Genomic DNA, 11,907 nt, shown 5'->3' with positions numbered 1-11,907 from the left:
CTTGTAGACCTGGGTTGAATGTTTGTCTAAGGGGACTAATTTGAATCCACCTTAGCTAACAGAGGGCTTTGTGCCATATCAATCATATCCTATTGATTCATATCTCAAGGATTTGATGCTAATAAGGAACGTAACGACGCTGGCCAAAACCGGTATATCGTGGTGCCATTTGGCGGCAAAACCACTCGGTGGGAGCAAAGTCGAGCGGCCACGGGGGATCACACCGAGCAAGCTCCCGTTTGCAACTTCCGATCCAAATGTTGTGACTTCCGATTCGGCAGGGAGGGCAAGCCGTCGAAGGGCGAAGTTGAACAAGCCACGAAGGATGCGGAGAAGTGGCAGAAGGGAGAAAGTTAACTTCCACAGCAAACGAGCTCCTGTTTTGCTTCCGATCAAACTGTAGTAACTTTTGGACCGACGGGAAGGAATGTCGTCGAGGGAGACAAGTCGATCGACCACAGAAGAGCCAGAGAAGCGCTTGACGGGGAGAGAGTTACCTTCACAGGCGAGCTCCCGATCTTGCTTCCGATCCCTTGACAGCCAGCGAACTCCCGTTCGTTACTTTCGATCAAAATGTCGTAATTTTCGGTCCTCCACAGCAAGCGAGCCCCGATTGTTGCTTCCGATCAAACTGTGGTGACTTTCGCTCGGACAGGGAAGGAAAATCGCAGGAGGAAAGTCGGACCACCGTGTAGAGGCCGAAGAAGCGGCTTCGGTCTCTTCTTTAACGCCGAGAGGGATCGTGTGTGAGGTGACATCGAGTCGTGCGTAAACTGTGCGTAGCACGTCGTATTGACGACGGGTTCGTGGCCGGACGGGTAGGTAGGATTTTATATATATATATATTTTCTTTTGTTTTCTCGATACAGAGGTCAACACTACAACATATAGTTGAACACATAAAAAGAAAGGCCAAGCCAAGGTCAAGTGAATCAAGGCATTATGGATCATATTCAAGAGATTAAAGTGTGGTAGACTTAATGCAACTCATGGAGTCTTATTTGGAGTTGACATACCATTCTGAGTTTGTTTAGTCATCAATTAGGGTGAATCAAGTAAGATTATGTATATAAAAAAAAAAGTAAGATTATGTACAAGACCCAATACTTTTAAATTGCTTTGAGATGCATGCATTGTCTCAAAATGGGCTTGCTGAAAGAGGAATTTTTACAATCTCAACAAAGTTATTCCTCTTAATGTCCCACCTCCTCTCTCACACCTTTTAAAGAACGAGAAATCCTCTTCTCAGGATTCCCCTTCTTCCCGAATTAGCACTTATTGGTTTTTGCCTCCTTATCAATCACACCAAAATTTTAGTTCCCTAGGAGTACTGAGGGCCAATTCACTAGGTTCTCACAAATCCAATCCTACCACTGTTTTTTCTCTGCAATTCTCTCTCTAAAGCTAGTTCAATACTCTCTTATTCAACTGACAGAATTCAAGGAGAAAACAATCAATTCAAAGGCAGTTTTGAGAGATGGAGGGACTAAGGGTTTGTTTGGGATGACTTTCTTACTGCTTCTTAAAACAAAAATTAAAATTTTTGTACAAAAAAGCTACTTTAAGAAGCAATAAGAAATCCGTCCCAAACAAAGCCTAAATCAAGAACAACATCATCAGCGGCCCATAATCAGTTTTACTCTTGTTGAAAGACTGCAGATATATTGGTGCATGCGGGTTTGTGCAGCTCATTGTAGGTATGAATGATCAAGATGTGAAGGCACATATGGAAGGTGTATATGTATTTAGTTCTGAAAAGATAACTCACAAAGCCCCAACCGCCTCTAGTGAATTCTGCGCCAACCATAGCAAAACTGCACTTGGTTGACAAAAATAGTTCAACATAAGGACGCTCATCCAATACAGCTGCAACACCTCCATTGTCTGGTCCAAGTTTAAGTGCTGCAGCATATTCATCTGGGTTGTGAAGAACTTTCAATCTAGAACTTGATATTCTAAGTTCTTCAACTAGATACTTTCCAGCAAATGAACCAACCTGATAACCAATGGGATCGTTGCTATTTATTAAGCTATCAATCCCAGTTATAGGTGATGTGAGTTGCCGAACAGTCAGGATTGAAGTCAAGCTGGCAGTATAGCTAGATTGAACTATTAAAACCACGAACAGCCATATTATGAGAACAAAGCGACCTAAAGTACTGACCGTTGGTTCTTCTGAAACATTTTTTAAAAAAAATTCTAGTCAGCATGGCTTTGGCACAATTTTTTAAATTGAAGATAACATATTAAAAACAATCCGCAATGCCAACTCACTATGGGCCAAAAACAAAGTTGAGAAGCTGAACCTGCATTCAAAAATACTTGAGCATGTCAGATGATGTAAATCATTTTAATTCAAAGATAATTTAACTTTCAAGTACTAGTGAGAAAAACATGCATGCTTCAGAAGGATGGAAACTTCTATCACATTGAAAAATAAAAAATAAAAAAACAATTTAAATTAAGCAAAGTACCCTTATGGGAACCAGCTTATCTCCTCCGTTTCAAATGTTAAATAAAGCCATTAGAAAGTAATTTATCAAGCTCCAACAATGTTGGATGCACATCATACATGTTCTATGTGTGACAGAAGCGAAGATGTTAAAATGGATTTGTAGTAAAATTATGAATGATTATGTTAGATGGATAATTGGAGTGATGTCTATAGAAGATGAAAATAGATTTGGATGACAAGAGAAAGCATCATTAAGCGAGTAGATAAAATTAGCTTCAGTGAATTAAAAGAAAAGTTATAAGCCCAAATTGACATAGACAAAAGAATAGATTAAACCTAAGATAACACTCAACAGGAACGAATAAAAAATAAGGATTTATGAAACCAACCCCAAATAATTGGGATAAGCCTAATTATAATGATGACTAAAAGTTAAAGGTAAAGACCTAATAAATTCGAAGGACATGTTACAAACTTATTTTGTCTATTTATAGACACTAAATGGTAGCTTAAAGGGCTACACAAGATCCTAATCAAAGCATCATGAAAGGCTACAAAGAAACCTAACTAAAGAAAGTAAGTATGGAGAAACTACTTAAATCTTGAACCAATATCTAACACTAAGAGTATCTGTACACCATGGCCTTAGGGTTCAACTCAGAACAAGAGAAATTATGCTTGATAACAGAAAGCACACAAGTTGAAGTTTTTATGCATGGTTGCTCATAATTAGGTTAGTTTCTCCGATCTGCCATTTCTTGAAGCTACACTTATAATCAAACTGATAGAGTAAGGATGCTTTTCAATCTTTATCACACCCACCAAAGCAACTGAATTGGTTTCTAAAAAAAAATTCCATTTAAATAACTCGGGCTTGGCTAACAATATATAAGAATTCTTAATTTCTACTCCTTGTTGTTTTTTCACATTTGTCATACAATGTATTTCTCCCGGAAACTTCTCTATGAATTCCCTATAAAGTTTCTCACCATCTGGGACATACATGCAGGCAAACTGTAGTGCCTGTCATTTAATTAATTGGGAAGTTAATAATCAATGTAGGAACCTAAAAGAACCTTAGACAGAACAAGCTAAGAAGCTGATAATTTTCGTAATTTTATCAATTTCAGGAGAGAGAAATATATTAAATTCAAAATCATTGAAAATAGATATAGAGTAAAGGTTACTTACTACAATCAGAATAATTTTTGTAACAGAAGCAACAAACAAAAAAAGCCTTGAAAGACTTTCTCTCTCCCCTCCCCTCTTCTTCTCCTTTTGTTTCTTTTCTGCCCCGGCAAGGCAGTGAAATGAGAGGGAGGATGGTTTAGGTGGTGCGGGATATATTATATATAGTGTCTGGAGCCGCAGCACCACAAACCACAACGTCATTGTTGTGCATGCTGAATCCAAAATTAGTATAGAACAAAGAGCATGGAGCCGCTGCACTCTGATATCAATGCCATAGCGCTACAATACAGATTTTCATATTTTCAAATACATTTTATGAAATTTCGGGTTACTACAATATGATCTAACATATAGTAATTCTAAATATGTGTTTATACAAGTTCAATGAAAATTCTATTAAATTGAATGGTTACCGAGTAGTAAAAAGATGTTTTTCTTGTCCAAACATACCAGAAAATGGTGACTAGTTGTTTCCTCGGAGGGCCACGAAATTCATCATTGATTCTATGCTCTAGTATCCATATCACAGCTCCTACAAAGAGGAAAAATAATCCTGTAACACACCACATCTCCAAAGTAAATGGCTGTAAGAAAGCCCAAGCACTCGAGTCATGTTCCTTAACAGTAGTTAGTATGACAAGCCCAGATTCAATAAAAGGCTGCGTGAAATCAGCAATCCTTGTCCTATCTGTATTAATCGCTATGTCCCCACTCAGCAGCGTCAAATAATCCTATAAGAAGAAAGCCATAATAACAAAATCAAACTTAGTTTTTGTCTTCAGAATTCATGCTATTCAACTATTTGCAGTTCCATACTCACATTTGACGAAACTTTCTCAACAAGCTCTGTGTAATTTGGATTGACAAGTCCATTCCCAAGTATGAGATCTGTACCAATAGGGTAAGGCAAAAGATTTACTGCAGCAGTGAAAACATCTATGCAGTAACCCTTCATTGTGTCAGAACCTTTCCCCTCTGAGACAAATTCTGGGTAACTAAATCTGTTGGGCACTCCAATTCTCACCGTGCCTGACATATTTAGGAACACCCACCCACCGGTGGTTTGTTGTAGTCTGACCGGCCATATAACATCATAAAGTTTTTGATTTATACTGGAAAGATTTGGTGGCTTCAGATATAGTATTTCAGGAGTCTCAGTAGACAAACCAGAATAGTTGGACCAGTACCCTATGCTCCTTGAGCCAGTTCCCACAATATTAAGGATATCATAAGCAGGATGAATAAGATTTCCATCAAAATCGAGCTCGAAAGGGCCTGTAACACCATCAAAAACTGTACTTTGAATCTTCCTCAGCAAAAGATTTCCCTTACCAAAAACACTTAATGCTTCCAGATTTAGTGTTCCACCATCAGCAACTTGCAATCTTGAATCATTATAAAATTCAATGGCTCCACCATCATCAAAAAAAGCATCCAATGCATGTGCAACCATCCAGACTGAATCATAAGCACATAGGCCATATGAATTGAGTCCAAAATTTATATCATTATCATCCATTTTAAATTTGCTCCACTTTGAGAGGAGACTTTTTTTCCTCTTGGTGTCAGCGGTGTGTTGTCGTAGGGAAATCACACCTTGCATGGTGTCCATGATTTCAGAATCTAGAGGAGAATGTGAATCTAAAAGAGAAGAAAGCCAGTCTGTTGCTATCCAAGCATATCCTGTTATGGTCATTCCAAGATAATGAGCCTCTTTCAAAACTTTGAGACCGGAATCTGGATTCGCATGAAGAACAATTACGCGTGACTCCATTAGAGCAACCCTCACAAGCAAATCAGAGATGTCACTCCTATCAGGCTCCGATGGCAATGCGGCTTTGTAGGAGATCTTAGCACGCTTTTCTGCGAGCTTATCACTCAAGGCAGCTACACCATTTCTTCCATAATCATCATCTATAAAGATGACAATAACCTGCCTCCACTGAAAATAATCAACCAATTCAGCCACAGCAGCCATTTGAAATGCATCACTTTGTGTTGTCCTAACAAAGAATGGATATTGAAGAGAAGAAAGCGTCGGATCCGTGGCTGAAAATGAAAGCAGTGGCACTTTGAGCTCATTTGCCACATGAGTAATAACATGAGCAACCACAGAGGACTGTGGGCCAATTATTGCAACAATATCAGTCTCCATGAACTGCAAAGCTGTTGGCAACATTCAGTCTCATAAGAACAAAAAATAAAAACTTAAATTACAATCTGTATAAATTGATTGCTTGAAGAAATGTGGGATTCATACCTTCCACGATGGCAATGAATCCATTACAATATGAGTCTTGTTGATGAACAACTAGTCTTGTCCCTCGAAGAACATTTGGATCAGAGTTAACATCATTCACTGCAGCATCAATGGCAACCTTAGCAACCCTCCCAATGCTTGAGTTGAAAGTTAAAATAGCTCCTATTTTCACAGTATCAGGTCTCGAAGAGTTGCTCTTGCAGACTCCAATTGCTAAGATGTCAAAACAGATGAAAAGAAATACAAGCAAAACCAGTTTCATGCTGTAATCTCTGCAAAGAAAATTAAATTATTAAATAAGAACTGTAGCCACCATAATAAATGGATCAGAGACAAGGAAGTTTATTAAACTACAACAGATCATTAAACTCCCTCTCAGCAAACAAAAATTAAAAAAAAACAAAAGTAGCAAAAAACCAATATTTAATTGGGAGAAATACCCAACTGAAACCCACCTTATTAAAAAACTACGAAGCAAGCGACCTTGATCCTGAAAACCCTAACGCCAACAGCAAATCTTTGGTTAGGCGATCGTGAAGATAGCGGAAAAGAAGCTAAAACTACTAATAGAAATAAGAACATCCCAGACTTTCGCCCATTGGAAGAGAATAAGCAAAGCAGACCTCAAACTGTAATAAAGAAAGCTTTCAAAACAATATAATGCCCATTAATCTCTTCTGCTTAAATTGGATGGAAATACTTCAAGGAACTACAAAGGAAAAGAACCATTGACACCCAAAGGCGGGTGCTACAGAACCCATCAACCTTAAAACAGAAATGAGGTCATACATTGTTGAGGCCCGAAAGAATGTGAGTTTAAGGTGAAAAAGTGAACGGAAAACAAAACTCACGGCAGTGTAAAAATGACAAAAGGCGAGAGATTGGAGGTACAGGAAAGCTTTTTGTTTTGGAGCTAAGCTAAAGCTGGTCCAACGAGTCCATTTCAGAAGCAGAAGAAGCGTTGTGAGGCAAACTTCTATTGATTATAATCATGTGGAGATGTTCTGTTTGGAGAGGAATTCTCAAATGACTCCGGAAGGAAGAGTAGAATTGTGAGCAATGGAGGTTATGAATCACAGAGAGCAGTGATTTTGATGAAAGGTGCCTGAGGAAGGAATCAGGACAAGAGATAATGGTCGACTGTCAGATGTCTTGCCACAGCACTTGGCCTGTAATTCCAAACGTGATTCTCGAACTAACTGCTAAATTTACTGTTATAATTATTATAAAATAGGCAAATGTATGCACATAAAAAAGATTTAATTAAAATAAAATTAAACTCAAAACTACATAAAAAATTTTAATATTAATTTATTTATTGATGAATATATTTTAATAATAGCTTTTTTATAAGAATTATTTTTGATATGTATAAATATTATTAAAAAATGGTTAACAACATGAATAAAATAAAAAATTATAATTATACAAGATTGAATTATGTCCTAAAATATCATATGATAGAGTAACATATATTAATAACTCAGTTTATTTTGACCTATTGGTTTGAAGCTTTGACTATCAATTTAAAGAGATTTTGATTTCAAAGTTGAACTATTTATACATATGGTATAATTTAACCTTAATTGATCAAATTCTCATATGCCACACAAAACATAAATATAATTTATATTGTGGGGCTACTACCTCCGATCTCCCAATTGGAATCAATTGTGGGCTCCACGGTTAAGCCTAGCGTAACTCAATGTGTTTTGCTTCCATTATAAAACCCTGAAAAATTTCTTCCAAACTCTGAGCTTTCCGCGTAAGCTCATAGATAGAAAAATTACTTTGGTGGCGGACACTGGATGTTATCCGGGGTCGAGTCAAAGAGTGCCACGTTACCTTTTTGCTATGTAAATGCTATGTAACCAGTGTGTATGGGGTGACGTTGATTATAAAACATAACAAGAGATATAAATATAAGATTATAACATATTTTTATATAAAAAAAAAAAAGGTAATTGTAAAATAAAAATTGAGCTCTGTAATTTATAAAATCAAAAAAATCGGAAATCAATAAATATTAATTTGACTCGAGTCAATATTTTAAATGTTGACCGAGCTCGTTCATATGAAATCCATGCCCAACCACTGGTCCACTAAGATTAAAGTATGCAAAAAACAAACCGGTTTGGCTTTTCAATGCTTCTTTACGTAGCATATGTTTCTTTCTTTTTTTGTTTTTTTTAAAGCTGCTTTTTTTGCTTTGAGAATGAAAAAGATTGATATTTTTTTTTATTTCCGGGGATGTAGATATATATTTTCTAAATATTAAAAAAAAAAGAAAAAAGAGTGAGGATATTCTAATTGAAGTTTTATGAGGGATAGCTTTCTTAAGACTTTATAAAATTGTTATAGAAAAAATAATTATTAATAATTATTGTAGAACTTAACTTTTTGTACAAAATATATTTTGAAAGAAAAATAAGAAGTAATAAAACCATCATAAATAAAGTCTAAATTTGGATAATAATAAATATCAAAATAATTAATTTTACTTTAAAATAAATGTAATTTATGATGCATAAATCAAAATTTATATTATTTAAAAAAATAAAATTAATAATTTCAAAATTCATTTTGATAAAAAAGTTCAATATCTTCTAAATATTGTGGTTTATTGTGATTAGGGTCTACATCGGTTGGGGTTGACACAGGTCGAGATCGTGGTAAGAAATCAATGAACCAAATCGTGATGTGGTGTGATCCTGACACAAGTGGGATCACGATCACAATGATTCTGCGTAGTTTGTGAAGGTTTATAGGGATATGCAACACGAGCTCATGCATTCACATTTTGCTATTTGGGAAAATTCAAAATACACCAAAAAGATCTAATATGTGTATTCTAAAACTCTCAAATGCTCAAACATTACAATAATAAACTTTTTTTTTTTTGAACAGGGGTATTTACCTACTTCCACCCCATTAGGCGGCATATGGCGGCGTAACTAATTCCTCGGCAAGCCTATCAGCAACTAGCCCCGTAGGTGGAGGGTGTAAGAGAAGAAGGACGGTATAGGCATGGGACCAAACAGAGAGAAAAATAAAGAAATGTATTGAATCAAGATTGTCTATACATGAGGCAACAAAGCCTTTAAATAGAAAAGGAATAAAGGTAAAGCTGTAATTAAACAGTGTTTACAGCTGCTAGCTTACAACCTCCCTCAAATTAAGCATTCGCGTTGTGAATGGTTAATTTGCGACGAAGGTCATGGAAGCGTGCTGGAGAAAAGGACTTGGTAAGTATATCCGCAATCTGATTTGTTGAGGGAATATGATTGATGGAGATGTCATCAGAGCCAATGTGTTGTTGGATGAACTGATAGTCGATCTCAATGTGTTTGGTTCTGGCGTGGAACACTGGGTTTGGCAAGAGAAATTGCCGATGTGTTGTCGCAGTGAATGATTGTAGGAGCTATTTGCAGAATGTCAAGCTCGGTGACGAGGCGACGTAGCCAAACAACATTGAAGGTGGTTGCGGAGAGGGATTTGTACTCAACTTCGGTGGAGGACTTCGCTAATGTTGCTTGCTTTTTGACCGTCCATGAAATGAGTGTTGGACCGAGGAAGGTACAGAATCTGGAGATCGACTTTCGATCGGAGTCGTCCGAAGCCCAATCGACGTCGGTGTAGGTTTGAAGGTCTAGGTTGCCAGAGGTGATGGGAAGACTGAAGGCTAGAGTGCCTTTGATGTAGCGGAGTAGGCGCTTCAAGGCTTGGTAGTCTTGTATAGTAGGCTTGTGCATATGTTGGTAGATTTGGTTCGTGGCGAAAGTGATGTCCGGACAAGTGATTGAGAGGTATTGGAAGGATCCTGCGATGCGCCTATACAGGGTGGGATCCTGGAACAGCTGCTGATCGGTGCCCGTTGATTTGGATTTGGGTGTGCTTGGAGTAGGAGCCGATTTGCACTCATTGAGTCCTGAATCCTGAAGTAGTTTCTCTGCATAGTGCCGTTGTGTGAGGAAGAGACCTGAGGGTTGCCGAAGGACTTGAATGCCTAGGAATAGTGAAATTTGACCAAGCTGCTTAAGGGAAAATTGTGAATGTAATTTGGAGAGCAAGATGTTGATGGCGGCGGCATTGTTTCATATAAGGAGTATATCATCCACATAAATCAGTAGTTACATTTTGATATTGTTATGACAATAGAGTAGAAGGGATGGGTCGGAGCGACTAAACCTGAACCCTTTGTTTTGTAGAAAGCTAGTGAATTTTTCGAACCATTGCCTTGGAGCCTGTTTGAGACCGTATAGTGGTTTTTGTAGTTTACAGACGGAGTCCGGTGACTGAATATCGATGAAGCCCGTTGGTTGTCGCATATAGATATCTTCGGAGAGGTCTCCATGTAGAAAGGCATTGGAGACGTCAAGTTGGAGGATTGTCCAGTCTCGGTGGAGTGCAAGGGTAAGAAGGATGCGGATGGTTGGCATCTTAGCAACCGGGCTAAAGGTTTCATTGTAGTTGATGCCGAATTGCTGATCGTAACCCTGTGCCACGAGACGAGCTTTATACATGTCCACGTTCCCATTTGGAAGTAATTTTGTGCGGAAGGTCCATTTGCAGCCGAGGATTGGTTTGTCTGTTGGAGCGGGTACTAGCTTCCACGTGCCTTGATTCTATAGAGCATTATATTCTTCTGCCATGGCTTGACACCAATGCGGTTGTTTGGAGGCTTGAGCATAGGTAATTGGGGTGGTATGGTTGGTGGTGGTGCTAGTGAGTGATAAGATGTTTTTGGTTTTGGTGATGCCCGATTTGAGTCGAGCCTGCATAGGGTGAGATGGCCGAAGAGGAGAGTGATACGTGGAGTCAGGCGGCGAAGTGATAGGCTGAATTGGAGTTGGGTTGGTACTGGAGTTGGGATTATCGGTGTGGGAAATGGGAGCCGGATTGTAAGTGATCGAAGGAATGACAGGCAGAGATGTAGTAGAACAGAGAGAGTTGGGAACAAGTAATAGTGGTGAGACGTATGACAGTAGGTGAATTCTGAGGAGAATGCGACGGGTTAGAAGCTTTGAAGGGGAAGTGATTCTCATTAAAGGTAACATGACGAGAAATATTGATTTTGTTTGAGGTAAGATCTAGGCACTTATAACCTTTGTGAATGGGTGAGTATCCAATAAAGATAAATTCTTGCGACCGTGGCGATAATTTGTTTTCAGCATATGGTTTAAACCAAGGAAAGCATTGGCAACCGAATGTGCGAAGGTGAGTGTATGTGGGTGAGCAACCGTGTAAGCGGTAAAACGGAGTTTGCATGAGAATTGAGGTTGAGGGGAGCCGGTTGATGAGGTAATTTGCGGTAGATAGAGCCTCAGCCCAGAAGTTTGTGGTGAGATTCGAGGCATGTAGAAGGGTTCTGGTGAGGTCGAATAAGTGCATGCGCATACGTTCAGCCAAGCTGTTCTGTTCTGGCGTGTGCGAGCAGCTCAATTGACGTTGGATTCCTCGAATTTGCAGGTAATTGTTGAATTTATTGCTGATGAATTCACCTCCGCCATCGGAGCGGAAGGCTTTCGGAGTCTTGTTAAATTGCGTGGTAATAAGTTGACAAAACAATTTAAATTTAGAAAACATTTCTTGTTTCGTATGCATGAGATATATCCACGAAAATAAAGTGCAGTCTTCTATAAAAATCACGTAATAGCGAAATCCATCCAACGATTTAACGGGGGTAGGTCCCCAAACATCCGCATATATAAGATCAAATGGAAGAGCAGAAACAGAACTATTTTGTTTAAACGGAATCTTGTGACACTTAGCAATAATACAGGATTTGCAGAACAAAAGAATTGGGAACTTTATTCATATCAGGAATTTGTTTATGTAAAACCCGAAGGATTGGTGGTGAAGATGCCCGAGACGGGCGTGCCAAATCTGCACGTTATTGTGGTTGGCGTGAAGGGCTTTGCTGGTCGGTGATGCAGAATGCCGGAGCTGATATAGCCCATTACGAAGACGTCCACGAAGAATTGGACGGCGATCCTTGAGA

At 38.5% G+C, this 11,907-nt stretch overlaps 1 protein-coding gene across 1 annotated transcript; it reads right to left on the bottom strand.

Moving 5' to 3' along the window:
- Positions 1-6: 6 nt before the first annotated feature.
- Positions 7-7,008, bottom strand: LOC110093610 (glutamate receptor 3.1). Its single transcript, XM_028691726.1, has 6 exons — positions 6,760-7,008; positions 5,907-6,178; positions 4,467-5,812; positions 4,097-4,377; positions 2,275-2,306; positions 7-2,175 (listed from the first exon to the last, which is right to left on the bottom strand). Exons 2-6 carry the CDS (start codon positions 6,166-6,168, stop codon positions 1,637-1,639), a joined length of 2,460 nt encoding a protein of 819 aa, XP_028547559.1. The 5' UTR covers positions 6,169-6,178; positions 6,760-7,008; the 3' UTR covers positions 7-1,636.
- Between the last annotated feature and the right edge of the window lie 4,899 nt (positions 7,009-11,907).

The sequence above is a fragment of the Dendrobium catenatum genome, unplaced genomic scaffold (assembly GCF_001605985.2).
Source record: "Dendrobium catenatum unplaced genomic scaffold, ASM160598v2 original_scaffold_59947, whole genome shotgun sequence".
In the NCBI taxonomy this organism is placed as follows: Eukaryota; Viridiplantae; Streptophyta; class Magnoliopsida; order Asparagales; family Orchidaceae; genus Dendrobium; species Dendrobium catenatum.
This window is presented reverse-complemented; position numbering and strand designations above follow the sequence as displayed.

Bases quoted from the DNA above. Each gene is read 5' to 3' on its own strand.
- LOC110093610 (XM_028691726.1), bottom strand. From the start codon at position 6,168: ATGAAACTGGTTTTGCTTGTATTTCTTTTCATCTGTTTTGACATCTTA. The intron at 2,307-4,096 runs GTATGTTTGGAC...TTTTGAATGCAG, and splicing joins CAACTAGTCACCATTTTCTG to GTTCAGCTTCTCAACTTTGT. The intron at 2,176-2,274 runs GTGAGTTGGCAT...AAAATGTTTCAG, and splicing joins AACTTTGTTTTTGGCCCATA to AAGAACCAACGGTCAGTACT.